The sequence below is a fragment of the Durio zibethinus genome, chromosome 6, assembly GCF_047325235.1.
Source record: "Durio zibethinus cultivar Kanyao isolate XHJ-2024 chromosome 6, ASM4732523v1, whole genome shotgun sequence".
Lineage (NCBI taxonomy): Eukaryota > Viridiplantae > Streptophyta > Magnoliopsida > Malvales > Malvaceae > Durio > Durio zibethinus.
The window spans coordinates 32,860,731-32,880,515 of NC_143167.1; the positions used below are offsets into that span (position 1 = coordinate 32,860,731).

General features: G+C 33.4%; 2 protein-coding genes and 1 pseudogene across 3 annotated transcripts; 1 reads left to right on the forward strand and 2 right to left on the reverse strand.

Moving 5' to 3' along the window:
* Positions 1–661: 661 nt before the first annotated feature.
* LOC111285384 (3beta-hydroxysteroid-dehydrogenase/decarboxylase-like) lies at positions 662–6,644 on the reverse strand. Its single transcript, XM_022874808.2, has 12 exons — positions 6,178–6,644; positions 5,995–6,084; positions 5,773–5,906; positions 5,511–5,681; positions 5,299–5,424; positions 4,877–4,956; positions 4,138–4,336; positions 3,580–3,685; positions 2,409–2,583; positions 1,912–2,068; positions 1,361–1,427; positions 662–1,085 (listed from the first exon to the last, which is right to left on the reverse strand). The coding sequence occupies exons 1-12, from the start codon at positions 6,407–6,409 to the stop codon at positions 940–942; spliced, it is 1,683 nt and encodes a 560-aa protein (XP_022730543.2). The 5' UTR covers positions 6,410–6,644; the 3' UTR covers positions 662–939.
* Positions 6,645–9,145: 2,501 nt separating this feature from the next.
* Positions 9,146–15,016, forward strand: LOC111284481 (sterile alpha motif (SAM) domain-containing protein). 2 transcript variants are annotated; one of them, XM_022873133.2, is made up of 10 exons: positions 9,146–9,916; positions 10,038–10,235; positions 10,758–11,162; positions 11,406–11,469; positions 12,161–12,378; positions 12,481–12,594; positions 12,995–13,100; positions 13,340–13,551; positions 14,126–14,229; positions 14,596–15,016. In XM_022873133.2, the coding sequence occupies exons 1-10, from the start codon at positions 9,266–9,268 to the stop codon at positions 14,738–14,740; spliced, it is 2,217 nt and encodes a 738-aa protein (XP_022728868.2). In that variant the 5' UTR covers positions 9,146–9,265; the 3' UTR covers positions 14,741–15,016. The 2 variants fall into 2 exon arrangements, with proteins under 2 accessions (XP_022728868.2, XP_089619190.1); XM_089763064.1 differs by having other exon boundaries at positions 9,177–9,916; positions 14,172–14,229; positions 14,596–14,736.
* A 2,290-nt stretch (positions 15,017–17,306) lies between these two features.
* On the reverse strand, positions 17,307–18,403 carry LOC111285490 (ethylene-responsive transcription factor ERF017 pseudogene; annotated as a pseudogene).
* Positions 18,404–19,785: the final 1,382 nt, after the last annotated feature.

The window sequence follows — 19,785 nt, forward strand, 5'->3', positions numbered from 1 at the left end:
AAAAATTAATTTTTATATAAATATTAAATCAAATCAAATTGACTTAAAATTTGAATCCGAATCGACTCAAATTTTTTCTTAACAATATAAAATTCGATCTAAAATTTAATTTAAAAAAATTAATTTTAAAAAATTAAATTGAATAAAATTTATTGAAGATAAATTAAATTATCGACCCCAAAGTCGTCCTAAACTTAAGCAGTAAGCTAGCTTTGTAGTTTGAGATCAGTCAACGCCCCTAACAGATAAAACTTACTTTTAGACGTGTAATGAAAAGATCATCAGGTTACTAAAAGATAAAAAAAAAAAAACAAGATTGAGTCAATGAAGCTGTCGTTTTCATGAAACAAGAGAAACCCACCCCAGTTGGGGTTTGGTCTTTCTTTGCGTTTTTAGCCTTATATTGGCTCCATTTGGGTGCGGATTGGAATGTGCTAGTAGATTAGATCAATAGGATGAACTTGGGCTGGCTAGGCCTACGAGGTTCATAAAAGTGACCCCTGCCTGCAAATTCTTGATTCTGCAAAATATTCCTGAAACCAACATCTGAAAAGAGTACATTTTTTATATCTTTACATATTATATATAAGAAAAAGATTTTGATGAAAGACAAATATAATCAGGTGTTAGTTTTATTCATTAAGCCAAATAGAGAGGTGCATTAACCCAAAAAGAAACTTCAGTATACAATCCAAAGAGGAAAAGTATCAACCGTTCTTGAGAGATATATACAAGTGAACCCAAATACTGGATGGAAACAAAAGAGAAACATATATCAAACAGCTTAAATATATGAAGGGTTCTGAAACGAATGGTGCAAAACTGAAATGGGCTGCAAGTAATAATGTTACAAACTTACGCTTACAATCCTTGAAACGAGCTCGAAATAATTGATAATACTCCCCTTTCATGCTAATGAAAATTTGGGTTCCAATGCTATCAGTCATTCTTCTTGGGGGCCACTAATTTCCTGGCAATATCTGATTTCAATTTGCACCCCATAGAGAAAGCGTCTAGAAACAAAGCATCGATTTCTTGCTCCTTTTTCTCGTACACATAGAAAGATATAAAGGCGAGTGGAAGTCCTGCAATAATACATCCCAAACATAAATACGCAAAACCTCATTTTGGTTGCAATAAGAAAATATAAAGAAAAAGCTTATCAAAAGAAGTAAGTTGATGAATAAGCTTTATCCAGAACGGCACATGGTGAAATATCTAGCATAATCATTAGCAGTTTCAGGTTATTTTATGTAGGACAGTCAACATTTGCTGTCTGGACTACTAAAGGTGTCTCCCATCTTTTGTTTGCGTGTGTGTGTGTGTGTGAGAGAGAGAGAGAGAGAGAGAGAGAGAGAACCTATGACAAACATAGTCTGAAGTGATATGGCTCCAAGGAAGCTAAGAAACAGTAGGGAGAAAACAACCTGTTTCATTGCCAGAGCAAAAGTAAGTTATGGCAAATGATTACAGCAACCATAATTTGTCACATTAGAGTATCCACAAAGAACAGCATCTGTATATACATATAAATTAAGTCTAATAATAATAGAATCATAACAGGTCTATGGCACAGTGGTTGAGAAATGGAAGAGAAAAGAAAGGGTCGGGAGTTTAGGCATATGAACTCATGTTTAACAGATTGAACATATCATGAATCTAATTAGTGATCTCCAAGACAAAGAATTGAGGACCCAGTCTCAGTTCAATAATCAATCATTCACCATTTATCTAAAAGAATATGACTTTGCAACAAAAGTGATGACTCCAGAGGCTGCATTATCTTACACTGCTTTAAGGGGTGTAATCAATTTATAGTTTAAATTCAGAAAGAGGAGAGGTTTCTGGTACTAGACATCTAACATATTTGAAAGCACACAAATAAGAAGCAGACTAGGAGAGTGATAATACCTTGAGGAACAGTATCCAATCCTTCCCCTTGCAAAGAGATTTCAAAACATTAACAACACTGTTCCAGGATGAAGCCATCAACAAAACAATGTCCCGTGATTTCTCTTCTGATAAGTGGAAATTTGATACAGAAATTTTCTCCACTGTATATCCGAATCTGCACCATCAGAAAATTACATTTATATCCAGTAGTTATGCTCAGCATTACGAAATTTTGCTCATTTAGCCTTCCCATCAGTAAATAAGATCCAGAATACATAAAACCAACCAAGCAATGCAGATGACTAGGAAGCATCCACAGTTTTATAGCATCCAGACCAAGATAATCTTTCCTTTTTAAGATAATACCATTCAGATGCTTTTGCAAGAGAACCACATTACAAAATTTTGGCAATTCAAATAATTGAAATATATGATTTTTCTTTTTTGAGAATTTGTGACTATCAGAAAAGAATGGTTTGACATATTGACAGTGAAAAATGGGTAGGTATACATACATTCTATTTGGTAAACTGCCATGGATGAACAAGAAAATTAGTGACACCAAGAGCAGCTTCGAAACTGCAGTAATAAGGGTAGAACCTAAAGCAATGAAGTTGTAGTATATTGCACCCAATACCAACAGCACTATCAGTGTCTGCCTTTTATTCTTCCAAAGTAGTGTGTCAGCAACTGCAAAACCATGGACAGTTAAGTGATGTACAAACAGGCACATGCACTGAATAAACATATCAATGCCATTATAAGTTTATAACATAGATTATCATCATTATTAATACAACAGTCTAACTACTATATCACTTGAATAACATATTTGAAGCTTGATTACAAGATTTGCACAGCATTCCTTTCTAAACTAGCTCTGGCTGCATTTTTAACCTTCAACTCACTAAACCTATCTATTTCATATCATAAATTCAACCGCCAGTCCAAGATTATGGGATAGGTTTCCTTTGTGTGGAACAAATTTTGCGTGAGAATACAAACACAAACCACACAATTTGGTTGTAAAAGAAAGAGAATAAAAGGAGCAATAAGCCAAAAGGCTTCTTCTTGGTTTCTAAGGCCAGGAAATAGAAAGAAAGTCCCTTTACTGAATGACATTCCAATAAACAGGAATCTCAATCTGATTATATCAACCAAACCACCTTACAGCCACAGAGCACAAAAATACTAGTAAGATTACATCCTAACTGCTAAATTCTAACCCTTAAACAAATTCAATCTTGATCCTCTAAAATACTAGAAAGTAAAGAACCGAAAAAGACATGGAGACTCGCAACAATACAATTGTCAGAAATGTGAACAGTGCTGCAGCTTGCAGAAAACAAGTATGCCATGACTTGTAATGTTCCTTTTCTCAACCCAAAAAGTAAATTTTGCTCCTGCATCACTGGCTAAAGCCTCTCTGATAAATTGTAATTGGAAAAATTAGGACAAGCCTAATCAAGTTGGATCTGTTGCATTGTAATCAGAAATATTAGGACAAGCCTAATCAAGTTGGATCTATTGTAACTTCCAAAATATATTTCAAGTTGTCTGAACTTTCGCTGGTGGCAATCAAACTTAAGACTTGTAACTTCCAAACTTATGACTAGTGAGGATGTGTTCTTAGTATATTACATAAGCGCATTTAGACATCATAAAAGAAGGAAGAAATAAAATTACCCCTCCCTTGTCCGAGATAAACAGAAGCTTTGGATGGCCCTTCTCTCTTGGGTTGATTTTCAGCTCTCATGTGTGAGTAAGACTCAATTGTCTTCTGTATACCATCCTGCAACATTATTAAATCACATTGTCAGAAATAAACCATCAATTTAATACCTTGGACTGTATTGGATATCGTCCACACCCCACACAAAGGATAGCCATTTAGATGGTTTCTATGTTCAGACAAGAAAAAGCACTCATATGTCTATGCCATCCGATATTTTCAGTTTATAAGCACATTTCTAGCTGATATAAAATGATGGACATAGAGTAGAAGAATGAAACTGGTCAAATACATGGACCACTGCCATTATGATGCAACAACCAATCATTGGGAAAGCTACATAACTGAGAAGTTTAGAAGAAATGACAAACCTAGTTGGAGAAATTAAACATCATTTCATTCTACTTTATCAGATGCAAACCGACCTACCAATTCCAAGCCTCCAAAAATAATTAAACCTTAGGGAAAAAATGCAGCAACAACGTAGAAAAGCAGTTGAAACATGATAGAACCTCAAGTGAGACAATTGGTGAATAGCCAAGCTGATCCTTTGCTTTTGAACAATCAAAAGATCTGCTGCAAGATAGAAGTCTAACTCTTGAAGGTGTCAATTGTGGAACCTTCATGCCATATGGGCCTAATAGCCGATATGTCAACTCCACCAAATGTGCAATTGGCATTATAACAGAGGCAGGAATCTTTATTTTTGGCCTGAAAAGTGCAGCAGTTCAGAAAGGAGGAAGACCTTAGGCATGGGCAGTTTTGTAACCATCTGTAGTTCCTAAATTTCCACCAAAGGGAAATGGAACTGGAAATGAATATAGAATACAGAAACAGATTAAGAATAAGCGTAATTTGCAAAAAGTTCATTCGTGCTCACCTCAAAAATAAAGTGAAACAGAATCAACAATTAGCATAGCAAAACAACAATATACATACTAATAAGCAGTCTTTTGTCTTATCTGAAGCTTTTAGGGATTTTAGGAGTAGGAGGAGAAAAATTGACACACTAAAGTTAACAACCTCAAGAACCATTGGTACCTTGATTTCACCAGAACATATAATATTAATGGGGGGATTAGAAAAATGACTAATCCTAAACAATCAACCTGGATGTTGAAGAAAAACACTTAAGACTTTCTTTTACAGAGAGAATATGAACACGTTGTCACCAGGAACTTAAAAAAAATAACAATAAAAGTTGAAGATAATATATATAATCAAAATGGAAGAAAAAAGAACAGAAAGTACCTCTGATAGCCAAGACCCTCGAGTATTCGAGAAATAAACTCCCAAAACTTGATTGGCTCCATATTAGTTACAAAATATGCCTGCCAAATCACCATATAAATACTATCAAGCAAGGAATTGATTTTAGCAACAGAATATAAAAACCAATCTCCTGATCACTTAGCTTAGTCAACCAACATTGCAAGGTAGTAGGATAAAAAGCATCATCTTGAAGGATTACCACCCAAAAGAAATCTTCAGGAAAATTTTATCATCTAGTAAAGCATGTCTCTTTATTGAACAGCATATAAAATGATATTAAAGCTATAAGTAAACATCCTATATGATGCATGTAAATCATCAACGGACATTTATCATTTTCCCTCACCACCATTTGAGAGCACTTACAGATTGAAAAAAGTAGTAAGCAATTAAAAGAGCACCTGCCCTGCAGCTTTTTCGGCAACTTCTCCGCTAGATGCTAGAGCTCGTTCGGCACAAATATGAGCATGAGCCACATTTTCAACATAAGTGAAATCGTATACATTGTTGCCATCACCAATTATGAACTGATCAATTAAAATGTGAAGAAATAAGACGACAAATTATCAAACAGACATACACTGTAATGAAACAAATAATGAACATAAACCACCTTGGATTTCCCTGCCCTTGCTGCAGAAACCAAAGACGGAACCAACAGCCTATCGCCAGGGCCAAAAATACTACTGGGACGTATGCAACAAGTTAGAAGCCCATTAACCCCATTTGCCTTGATGACCAATGCTTCTCCCTCAGCCTTTGTAGCTGAGTATGAATCAATATGCTGAAAGAAAAACTGAATCAATCCCATTCTGAGCAATAAAAGACATATACCAAATCCTACTTAAAAAAGACAAATAGATTGAAATTAGTACATTAGGTGGATAAGGCAACGATTCATTCCCATTAAAGATTCCATGAAACCCATCGAAAACGACACTTGGAGAGCTCGTATAAATCAGCCTTTTCACTTTAAGTTCAATGCAAGCCTCAATAACATTTTTAGTCCCTGCAAATTGCAGTTAAAGTATAAATAAATTATTAAAAAATAAAACGCAGAAAACAAGTTCAAATAAATTCTGAAACTATATACTTACCTTGAACATTGACGGAATGATGAAGCTGGAAGTTATTAATCGATGAATTAGGAGCCGCCATGTGGAAAACTACTTCAACTCCTTCCAAAGCTACAACACAAATTAAAAACAATTAAAAACATGAATATATATTACTAAAAAAATAGAGTGGAAATATATGCGATTTTTGAAATAATAGGAGACCTTTGAGTACTTGAGTTTTGTGGCGAAGATCCGTGGAAATGTAGTAAGCACGACCTGACCGTAAAGCTTCTCCGAGGATTCCGTTCTCCTCGTACGATTCGAGATCAATGCTGGAAGGCAAGTCGGCGATTCGAACAGCAAACATTTCGTATTTGATTAGCGTTTCGACCAAATGACGGGCGGCGAAGCCTCTGCCGCCAGTTACCACGCACCATCTCTCCTCGCCCGACATTCTCCCCCAAGCGCCGCCAACGACAGGAAAGCAATGGGACAAGCTAAGGAAAAGGGAAAGTGAGAGTCAAAAATCAGAGAGATCGCGATCTGGAATTGAGAAGAGTGTGAGAGTGAACGAATCTTTTACTGCTAGTGGCTTTTTTTATGAGATTTTTTCAATTTTGTTGAATCTTGACAGGAGATAGTCGCTTTTTTTTTTTATTTATTGTATCGACGACGGTGCCATGTTAGGCAGGTTAAATTAAGTTAATTAACAGAAAAGTTAATAAGTTCGTTAGAAAAAGCATAGACGGATTTTTTTTCTTTTGTCAGTTCTGGTTTTCCAAATAAAATAAAAAATAGTACTTTTCTATTTTAATTTTTATGAAACATTTTCCATCAAACTCACTGTAATTTGTAACACCGATTGAAATATGTGTGTATTTTTTTAAACAAATTTTCAATTCATTTTTTCCAAGGCTTATCATCGTATTAATACTTAATAGTAATTGCTTCGTTTTATTCTAATTTTAATTTCCTTTTGGATATATTTTTTTAAATAAAAATATCAAGTCCAATTTTGGATAAAAATAAAATGATATTATTTAAAATTATAATAATAGTAATAAAAATAGTTTTTCAAAATTATAATTTTAAAATAAAAATTTTAAAATAAAAATTTATTATATGAATTAATGGAATTAATTTATAAATTATAATAATTATTTTTTATGCTATAAAAATAATACATTATTGATCTAGCTCCCTCTTGATTTGGCTTTTAATAAATCTAGCCTAATGTATTCCTTACATTAAAATCTAATCATAGGTAAATTTCAATTATACTTTTCTTGCTTGCACTCCTATTCTATTTTTAGGTATGCCGACTGCTAATCTACTATTAGTGTTAGTTAAAATTACCAACAATTTGGTGATCATTAAAGTTGGTAGGCTGATTTTAATCTTCTAAAGTGGAAATGTGGTTATAAATCATTGGTTACTAACTTAAGACAATAACGAGGAAGCAATTGTTAGGTATGAAAATTACTTATATGGATTAATATCAATGTCATAGGTAAAATAATTAGATCGATTTTATTAAAATTGAAAATAATAATAAAAGTAAAAATGATTATTGCAATAGTAAAATTAAAATTATTGATGAATTTTGCATTTTAATAAAAAAAAATAATAATTGTGATAAGATAAATTATAATATAAAAAAATAACCATAAAAAATATTAAATTAAAAATTATATATTTGAATTTAACTAGAAGAATTCATAGATTACTATTGAGATTTGTAACTAAAGTGTGACAAATTAATTAATCTAATGAAAATTTCTAAACATATAATTAAAAAATCTTAATTATTAGTATTTTCCACGCATTTAATTACGGTGACAATGTAAGCCCATGGGATATTAGCAATTATGTGACGAAATTGGAAACTTTATTCTAAGACCAACGTGAGATTCAGCGACGGACCACTTGGAAATCACTTTCAACATCGTTGGCAAAAATATTCTTACCATAAACAAGTATTTTAAAGTCGATTGATAACAGTTCTTTATTTGCCAAATGAAAATGACTTGACAAGAGCATTACATTGGGTAATCTCCTCCACCAGAAACGGAGTGTCTCTTGTCAAGTATCGACAAATGTTCCAACAATCTCCAATATTTTTCTTGGTCCAGTTATATTGCGGAACCCAGCAAACGAGAGACGTGAACCAATCCTCTGCTAGCGAAAAACCATCAACGATTAAAGTCCATATCACCCATTCCAAAATCCTCCCCAATATAATATTTATTTTTTTGGCGTCCTTTATACTTTTTTTTTTAATTTAATAATTTATGTTATTATATTTTATAAAATATTATATTTATATAATATTTTATATAAAAATTATGTTTTATAATCTATATTACTATGAAAATATAAAATATATTTTTTTAATTTTATTAAATTTATTTTAAATTTTTATTGAAAGTTTTAATCATATTATTTTCGTATTTTTTATTCAAATAAATTTTTTTAATGATAAGTTATATTTTATTTATCCAAAAGAAGTAATAAAATTGTTATAATACATACACTTCATATATACAATCAAATCATATTATAATTATTATGCAATATAACTTTTATTTATATTTCATGCATCACACAAAATTTTATTGATTAGATCAACAGAAATCAATTACAATCCATATAATCGAATCCTAACAATTTTCTTAATCAACTCATACACTTGTTTTTTTGTTTATTCTTTATTATTGAATAATTTGTAATTCATTTCTCTCCATATATAATATACATGAGCATTCTAAGCAATACGTAATATTATTAATATCAATGTCTTACATTTTATTATTGTTACTGTCCATTTCAATTCTTCAGTCCAAACTAAATTATTTTTATTTTATGTTATTATATTATATTTTAAATTAATAAGTATATCGTTTTCCAACATTAAACTTTTTTATTATTAGTTTAGGAAGCTGACAAGCCGGCTAAGATCCAGTGTGGAATTACATTTTTAACATGGTCATGGATAGAATAAACATATTATTATTCTATTAATACGTTTCTTATGTTTAAGTGTAATTCAATAATTTAAATTTAAAATGTCATTTTCTTTTTTTTAATTACTGAAAGTATAGGTAGATCATGGGCCCATATTAGGCCCCATTAGGCCTTTCTAGAGTTTGCGCTGTATCAGCCCATAAACATTTTACCGTGACTTATTACGGGAAGGCGTGGCCTATTATCCCTCCGAATTCAAATTCAAATTCTAACTCCTCCGGATCCCAGAATCCACCCTTCTCCGTCGTGGTCACGCTCCTCTGACTTCATCTCCCAAACACGAGCAATGCTCTCAAGATCGGCCGCATCGCAGCTTCTCTCCACCGACGACGACGACGACGACGATTTTCAAATTCCCCCAACTCTAACCCTTTCAGGTTCTCTAAAACCCACCTTACGCAAAAACCCCCTCAAACCCTCCGACACTCCCCACCCTCCTTTCAAGAAACCCAAACGCCACTCTAACCGTGAAAAACAAAACGCCGCCTTTTTCACCGTTCCGATTACCCGATCGGAAGATCTCCCCGATCTCGACGATACCTGCAGCTTGGATTTAATACCTTCCAGCGTCGATTGTAGTTTCAATTTGTCTTCTGACCAAAACAGGGGATCTGATTCTATAAAATGTGATGAGAAGAGAGAGGAGCTACTGGAATGGAATGCGGGTTATCTATGTAACTCATTAGAGTCGAGATTAATAAGGCCGACATCAGAATTAATCGAGGAATTCGGAGAAGATTTCGAGGAAGATAACGGGCTTGATGAATTACTTAAGCTATGCAATGAAGTGGAAGAAGAGGAAAAGGAAATAAATGGTTTAGACAACGGTTCAGTTCAGTGTCCACTTTGTGGGGTTGATATTTCGGATTTGAATGAAGAGCAGCGGCTAGTTCACACCAATGATTGTCTCGACAAAGTGGAGAACCCGGCTCAACCTGTAAGTTTAATAATCATCTTTCTGTTTTACTTGAATTATACTAATGTTTATCTGCGTTTCTTTTTGGTAAAGTTGGTTTCTGTTGTACGTGATTAGTGACTGTAACAATGATTGTTTGCAGGTTCTTATTCTCCCTAGTGTTGACAGGGAACTGCAATGCCCTCCTGAGGTTATCGATGGTCCCCCTTTGTCTCCTCCACAAGTTGTTGATGTCTCCCCTGTTGTTAAATGGCTGAGTAATCTTGGTTTAGCAAGATATGCTGATGCTTTTGTCCGAGAAGAGGTTGATTGGGACACTCTAAAGTGGCTAACTGAAGAGGTATGCTGCTTAGACTGTCACTTGGATTCTCGTATTAGGTATATCCCATAATGGCACGAGAATGCTGAATTTTTCATATTCTCATTTATATTTACATTCCAACGATTGATATCTGCACAAGCCCATATAATAGAAAAATGAAGAACAGGCATAGCATAGGGTTCAATTTGGTAGCACTCTAAATAGTTTAGGAATGTGGGTTTCACCAGAATAGTTGTGGACAAGAAATTGTATTTTGGTAATTTAATATTCAGACTGATGATTAAAATTATTTTGTGTTACGCATGAGAGTTGCTAAATACTATGAAGTTTATGATTGGAAATTGCATAACGTCTTATTATCATGAAAGCTGGTGTATTTTTCTGAATAGTGTGAAGTCGACTTTGTTGTTGTTCCCAAATTGTTGTGCTGTTGTTTCAAATATGTTTTTTTCCCCTTCCATGTCATATCAGTTTCACGCACAAAAACGTAATTCACTAGAAAAAACCTATTTCTCCTCCTTGTCTTTCTTCTTTTTGCAGGATTTGTTCAGCATAGGTGTTACTGCACTTGGCCCTAGGAAGAAGATTGTGCATGCTCTTAGTGAACTCAGAAAAGGGTGCTCCTATTCAGCTGAGACACATGTGGGTCATTCCAGTCATGAAAATGAATCAGCCAAAAGCTACAGAGCGAAGATGCAAACTGAGATTTCTAATGTTATAGACTACGAAACTAGTAAACCAGCTGCAAACAAGTTAATTACAGATTTTTTTCCTGGCTTGGTTTCTGATAGGAAGAAAGTTTGCGCCCCACCAAGAGGACAGAATGTATCAGGCAAAGGTCATTCAGATTCCAGTCGTAGATGTGTGCAGAAAAATCATGTTAAAAACACAAAACTAAAAGATATTCCCACATGGTGCTGCATTCCGGGGACACCATTTCGAGTGGTATTGGCTCCCATCTTTTAATTATCATAATTTTTATTTCTAGTGCCAGCATGAGTTTTTATTTCTTTATATTACACTATTTTGGGGACACCCTAGAACTTACAAGGTTTCTTTTGCATTGGTACAACCTAGTACATAAGTACAGATTTATTTCCTCCAGCGCCCCCCCGCCCCCCCAAATCTTATTTTGATGCTTCAGTTTTTTGGGTGGCTTTTAAGGTTTATTCTAATTTACATTTTCAGGATGCTTTCAAATACCTTAGAGGAGATTGTTCTTACTGGTTTCTCACGCACTTCCACATGGACCGTAAGTTTGATTACATTTTTCCCATTCAAGTATATTCTCAATTATGTTGCTGGAGACTATTCGAATAGTACTATATTGGTACATATTGCTTCTTTATTTTTATGTATCTTCTTTTACATTATCATTTGTCAAATAACTATTTTGGTGGGTAATTCTCTAAGTGGCACCAGTGTAAACTGTTTGGGTGGATGGATCTGCTGTAGTATATTTGTTTGTCAGGGAATCAATTTCAGTGATGTGAAAGTGAACTTATGAGAATCTTTTCATTAATGATTTACTTTTCAAAATCTTATATTGACTTTAATGCGCAGACATGTCTGTGTTCATTCTCTTTTATTTTTATATTTAACATTGCAGCAACTTCATTAGCCTGAACCGGGATATATCGCAATACTATTTTATACTTTGTTCCATGCATAATAATCAGCTAAAAGTTTGGGTCTAGAGTGGAGCATATGTGGGGACAATAGTTTAGAGAAACTGTATTGATTGTCCTAAATAACAGCTTATAATATTGCATTCAGTAATGCTTTTATATGCATCGCCTCTTGATCAACAAAGCCAAGAAGGCCTAACAAAACCATCTGATGCCTTGTTTCAGAGGCACTCTTTAATTGCAAACTTGGCCTTAGGGTATATAAGCATTTAGAAGTTGAGTTTATTGGTCCTTTGCTTTGGTTTTCCTTAGCAGATTATCAAGGTTTAACAAAGTCCTTTCGTCATGGTAAGATTTACTGCTCCTCAATCACAGCACGGCTTGTAAATATGAAGCTTGGAATCCCATGGGAAATGTTGCAAGTTTTACCCCTCAACCAAAAGATCAATGTTTCTGGTATTGACGTAACATGCTTGGATGCAAATCACTGTCCAGGATCCATCATGATACTCTTTGAACCACCAAATGGTAAGGTGCGGTCTTCACTGAATTCCTGAGATATGTTATTATCATTTTGCATGTGATATTTCTTTCTTTTTCGTCTGAAACTGATTTTGTTTTGTTTATGTTTTCAGGCTGTTCTACATACAGGAGATTTTCGCTTTAGTGAGGAAATGGCTGTCATGTCTCTTTGGCATGCCTGTCCTATACATACTCTCATCCTTGATACAACTTACTGTAATCCTCAGGTTAGTCTTTTTATAAATGATGCATTGTCTTTGATAGTAAATTGGTTGCAATTTACTTGAATGTTCAGTATTTTTAAACTGGCTGCATTACCTTGGTGATGTTTTTTGATCTTGTCATTTGAGATTTGTGTCTGCCATATATCAAATAATATACTTATTGACTTTTAGCAATCTTTTCAGTAAATGCTTTATGCCAACCTAAACCAAAGTTGTTTTTTTATGTCTAGGACCGACATGTTAGTAAGTACAATCTTTTAATAGAAGATTTTATATTTATTTTCTTCAACATTCCACAGAATAGATTTCTCATTATGAAATTTAAAAGTATAACTTTGTATCTGTTTAATTGTTATTTTGTATAACTAATTAAAATTCATTTTCATGTCATGATGCAAATCAGTATGATTTCCCAAAGCAGGAGGCTGTAATACAGTTTGTCATTGAGGCAATCCAAGCAGAGGCTTTCAACCCTAAGACACTTTTTCTAATTGGCAGCTACACAATTGGTAGAGTTTCCACCGCCTTTTCTTTCACTTGCATAAGTACATACTTCCCCTCTGGTTGACATATATTGGAAAGAAACAAGAAGCTACCATGATTCTTGTTATGTTCATTAGTCGTTATAGTTAAAGGTTGTAACTTTCTTAGGCCTATTACAGTATCGTCCAAAAAGACTTCCAGTCTAAATTTTGGTCTTAAAGTATCAAAGGCCTGCATTGTTATAGTTTCAGCTTTTATAATGCAGGAAAGGAAAGGCTTTTCTTGGAGGTTGCTCGTGTCCTTCGTAGAAAGGTTTATATCACTACAGCAAAGCTCCGTCTCTTGGAATGCTTGGGGTTCTCTGAGGAAGATATGCAGTGGTTCACATGTAATGAACAGGAAAGCCAGATCCATGTTGTCCCTATGTGGACACTTGCTAGCTTCAAACGATTGAAACATATATCTAATCAATATGCGGTGAGGAACACACAGTTATTTCACCTTATTATTTTTCTTTCACGAGATAAATAGACCTAAATATGAAAGGAGTTTGTTATACATTGGTAAATACTACACTGAAAGTAGTATAAATATCCATTTTCTTAAAAGTGGGATGTGTTGAGATTGTATGCTCTGAAATTAATATGTTAACTTATATAGTATTTCCAACAGTACGAATGCTTGATGGCTTGATACACTTTGCACCTATTTAGTTTCTCATTGTGAGTGTTACATTTGTTAGGAAAAAGAATCACAATATTCACATTATATGTATAATGTATTTCATAAATAGTTTGTAGGGGGAATTCATGATTCCTCTTTACAGGGAGAATTTTATCTGTTATATTCTAAACAATCTTACTATAGTTTTTCTGAAAAAAAAAAAAATCAAGTAGTGCTGTAACAACTATATAACTTAAGATACCATGTCACTTTTGTTTGAAGTCATTTTGCACTTAAAATTACTGAATTTCTTGCCATGGTTGTTTTATAGTAGTGGTATTATGCGTATGCAACGATTTAGAGTATTGTGTATCTTTCCTTTTTTCAGAGTCGATTCAGTCTAATAGTGGCTTTCTCTCCCACGGGTTGGACAGTTGGTAAGGGGAAGAAGAAGTCGCCTGGGAGAAGGTGGCAGCAGGGTACCATCATAAGGTATTTGTCACATCCCTATCTGTTCTTGAAAAAAAGACTATTTAAACTTATAAGCCTTGACCTACATTTCTCTCGCTACTCGTGAACAATATTCAATAAATAAATAATATTGTTTCTTAATATCAAAATACCCATATTTTATAATTCATTTTTCGATTAAAAGAACCTACATGCGGCATGTGCTTTATGACATTTGAGCAATTATGAAAATCTTTCAGGTAGTTAATTTAGGTTTCCTATGGGGTTTGATTTCACTATTAATTTTAGCATACTTTTTAATGAGTTATGCATGGTGCCATTTATCAGAAGTGAACCCACGCAGGGTTCAGATTTTGACTAGAGAGATTATTTGATGCTATTTTCCAGGTATGAAGTGCCATATAGTGAACATTGCAGCTTTACGGAGCTCAGAGAATTTGTGAAACTTTTATCTCCCGAAACCATAATTCCAAGTGTAAATAATGATGGACCAGATTCTGCCAAATCCATGATTTCCCTCTTGCTGCCTTGATTTGTTGTCCACTTGGTCTTTCAAGCTGTAGGACTATGTCGTTTGCTCCAGTTGCAGTTCCACATTTACAAAGTGATAGAATTGGGTGAACATCCGATTTTGCCCGAGTTATTATGTACTAATTGGTTCTGTAGGCAGAAAAATTTGATGCAAGGTAAAACTAATTTATAATTTGAATAGATTAAATTATAAACTGTATAGTTAATTACTGACAAGAACAGAGGGCTTCCATATTGAATAAGAACTGTGTTAAAGGTTTTTCTTGTTTTTGTACCATGAATGCCGTTTGTTGCGAAGAAAAGCCAGGAGGTTCACACTCGTATGCCATGTGTTTTATTCTGTTGCTCCATTTGCGGCACTAATTAATCGTAGGGACAATCCTTCACCACTTCAACCTTCCGCTCCATCTTCATGTTCGGGGCTTCATTTTGTATATGAAGGACTTGTTACCCAACTTCCGCATTGATATACGTAAGAAATGACCCAATAAATGGTGACGAACTAACGATTGTAACGCAACGTAAGCAATGCATTGCATGCTTTGACTTCAAAAAATTTGGCTATTTATGTTAATGTACCTCCGCGGTTTGACCCCTGGTCACCACCCCCCAGTAACAGATTGTCTGTCGTTTCGTCGCGTTTAATTGGATTTAAACGGCGCGTGAGGTCTGATCTCGTGCCCCGTCCGAACCCACCTTTCTTCAGTTGACAACTTCCATTTTGCTGTCGATATCGATTTGATTTTTATTTATTCCTCAATGTTTCAATTGTGGCACGTTTTAGGATAATTGTTAATTTTTTTTTTATTTTTCTTTTAATGCTTTCAATTAAATTAATAAAAAAGGTGGGTTTTGAGCACGTGTTGAAATTGGAGATATGATTTATTGCCTTTTCTCAATAGTGTAATGTCCAAATTCAATGGGGCACTCAAAAAGCTGATGGGATTTCGGGTTTTTTTCGATAAAAAAAATGCTGAATTTTTTTGAAAGGCTTCTTTCCTTTTTTTATTTAACTTGGTAAGCATTGGCTTGGAAATGATGAATAGATAATATTCAATTAATTTGGTATTGCAATGTCGCAAAGGAAATGGAAGATATGATAAAAATAAAATAAATGATTAGTTATATTTATTATAAAAGAAATGATATTATAATTTTAAATCTTTTTATACTTGTAATTTTCAATAATTTAATCGTTATTCACCAAAACTCAATATAGAGAAAATAAAATTATTCCCTCATCAGTCATCACCTGTTTCTAGGTTCGAGGGAAATAAAAAAATTTTGGACGTACATATTTCAACACTTAAATATGATAATTTTTATATTTATATTATATAAAATATTAATATTATATATATTATTTTATATAAAAATTATATATCATAATTCATATCTATATAAAAATATAAAATATATTTATTTTATTAAATTATATATAATTTTTATTAAAATTTTAAATTATATATTTTTTATTTCGTTTTCGTGTTACATTATCATGTTATATTTTAGATTATCATGTTTAAATATGATGGAATTTATTTTTTTCTTCTTTGAGACATTTTCTGAATTTCATGAGTTTTTTTAGAGGTTTTTTTTTTATAAAAATAATAGATGATAGTATATACCAATGAAACAGTTGTCTTTTTTTGCTGTATTTATAAATTTGTTCTTGTGACGATGAAAAACCTTTGCAAAAAAAAGTTCCCTTCTTTTTTTTTCCTAAATTTCTATCTTTGATCATGAAACTCAATAAGACCTTTTCTTTTATAAGGTTACTCTAGTTTGAAGATTTTATTGCTAATTTATTAATTATTATATTAATTAAAATATTAAAATTTTAATTTCAATAATTAAAATTTAATTCTCCACGACCGTAATAATAAAATAAAACTTTTTGTCCAACTTTTATAGGTTAATAAAGTGTTAAAATTACCAAAAAAAATGGATATAATTTTCTTTTTTTGAGAAAACTTGAAGATTATATAATCAATTACAGGTTGATTCATAGGAGCGACCAATTCAGGTTTACTAAAAACATCGCGATATAAATTATCATTGCTCTAGATATGCACATTTAAAAAAGAAAATTTTCTATAATGTAATATATAACCGTATTTAGTGTCACTGTCCAAGGATGAGTATAGCATAATATTTTTAGAAGCATTTTCCAATCAGAGAGAGTGACCTCAGAGCTCAGACTGTACAAAAATCATGCATAAACCAAAAAAAATTCTTCATGTAACGATCATCTGGCTAGGCTAGCAAGTCAAATTTTGTTTCAAGTTTGAGTTGAATTTAGTGAGCCAAACCGAAAATAGGTGGGCAACTGGCAGCTGTCTGCCCGTATTGCACAAATGCTGCCATGTGAGGAAAAGAAAAAGGAAAGGCAATAGCAACTCCAAATGTCAATATCCCAGCCTGAAAATTCGCTAATGCATGCCAAATCTGAAATATAGGTTCAATATTTTTATCTGATGATCCAACCTTAATTTCCTGAAAGACGTCTTGTCCTTTTTGTTAAGGTAATATTTTCTTGTATCTAGAATTAGAAAAAAAAAAAGACAGAAAGAAAAAGGACCCTTTGTTCATGTATTTTTAATTAATTATGGAATTATTTCAATTGCTGAGATTGTATATATCCCAAGATTTAATGGTTTCTGACTATACAGGAAGACTTCACAAAAAAAAAACCTGGACCCTTCCCCCTGACGAAATTTCAATATTCAACTCTCACCCGCAGCTGGGAAAAAAATCAGTGACCCTGACAGCTAAAATTCGCCAAACTCCTGATTATCCAGCTACTTCTATATATAAGAGAAAAAGAAAAGACTATTACTTTCAGTACTCTAATTGAGATATTGGCTTAGAAATTCCAAAGAAACGATGACTGTGAAAAACCGTCGTCACCGTTTTGATTATCATCCACGTTATCATCAATAGGAGGTGGAGATAATGGTGGAGGATAGAACTGATCACCAGGCAAGTGACTGAACCCTGAATAAAAGCCATAATCGGATATCCGTTGATTGGTGTCCAACATGCTCAAGAACGACGACCAGTCCATTATTTCATGACTCTCCACTTGTGTTGCCACTCCCCCATCTGACACTGATACCGACGAAGACGACGTGTGCTGTTCTGTCCCCGCATTGTTGTTGTTACGTGAATGAGGTTCATTTGAAGTAATAATATTAGAATCGTTGTCATTCCCTGGAGTCCTACCAGCTTCCACCTCGTTAGCAAACCTAGCCGCTGCCACTTGAATTTCTTGAGGGCCAAGCGACCTCCCTCCAACAATCTCTGGTGGATTTTCAGGGAAATTGAACTTAGCATCACGGCCACGTAAACAATAAAGAGCCGCATCAAACGCCCTGGCTGCTTTCTCCGCCGAGTCGTAAGATCCTAACCAAATACGCTCACGGCTGTTGGGAAGTCGAATTTCGGACACCCATTTCCCCCATTTCCTCTTCCTTACACCCTTATACTTTGAACTACTAGTCTCCAAGACATGCTCCGTAGGTGATGTTGAAGACTGTGTGCAACTTGGTTTCACCATTAATTGAAAATATTATGTATTAAGTTATCAAAAAAGGTCCTTCAGATTGTGACTAAAAGCTTTTCAATCTTCAGGCCGAGCTTCGGATAATGAAAATGGCGGCTCTTTTAGAGTATATATATAGGGCTGGGACGATGACTGGAGAGAAGTTTGAGTAGTGGTTTTTTTTGAAGGATCTAAGCGCGTTGACGAGGAGCGAAGAAAGCGGATACGTGGCAGTTTTTGTACTGCCAACGCCAGGTAGAAACGCGGTAGAGACGGTAGGCGAAAACCACGTGCATATATTTGAGGGTTTTAAAGAATTTTTGTTTTTTCTTTATTTGGTCTTTTTATTTATAATTAAGTTCAAGGCAGAGTAAAAGATTACTACTAACCGGTCAGTGACCAGGAGGCTTCCTAACTTGCGTGATGGATTTTATAGTATACTATTTTCAACTATCAGTACGCGCGTAGGTCACACTCTCTGGCTCAAGCCAAAGCGAAAGGCCAAGGGGTTGGACTAACATGAAAATTTTCAACTAATTATATAAAGCTTTAACTTTATTTTTCCTTTTAGGTAAGCTAGTAAGATGATTCCATGAAAATTCTTCAGTTAATTAAAAGTCTACAATCTCTCTTCATTCAATCACGTAATGTATGCCCGCGTGCATGGATATGTACATGCATGTTTCTTTTATTTGTTATGAAATTTGTGTGTTTATTATTTATGAATAAATTTATTAAGAATCATTATTTTTTGTGAATAATAAAATAAAATTATACTTTTTTAGTAAAAAAAATTATGATTGGCTTGTAGAATGGGTATAGATAGAGCAACAAAAATAATAAGCAACATGGAATATAATGCATCAATAATTAGTGGTCTTAGTGTAAATTTTTATTTTTAAAATTTAATTTTAGATTCATAAATTTTTTTAAAATATTAAATTTATCTATTCTATTAATAATAGTTAAAAAGTTATATGTCATTTTAATATCACATGGAAGTTTATTTTTGCCAAAAAAAACTTAGTCTAAATAATTAAATAAGTTCATATTTTTATTGGGTTTTAATGTTGATTGATTGAGTGATTGTATTTAAAATATTGTTATAATATCATAAATTTAATAATTGAATTTTAAAAATTACGAATAAAATTCTATGAATATGGGATGTATATTTTTTAAAATATATTAAAAAATTAATTAAAAACTAAAAAATATAAGATCCTTTTAAATTTGTGTGTAAAATTAAAAAATATTAATATTAATATATTAAAAAACGTACTCGTTTACTACTACTTGCATAGAAAAATAGACGTGTTAAACCACTAAGAAGAGCAGTTTTCTAGAAGAATAAAGCGCGCGAGAGAAGGTAGCTTTCTGGTCTCAAAAGCTATTTTGGAAGAAAGAATGGGCCCAAAAATGCTAACAATGGGCCCAATTTTCAAAATCATGGGCCCCCACCCTGTCATGCCAAAGCCAGACCAAGCTCGGACAAGCACAAT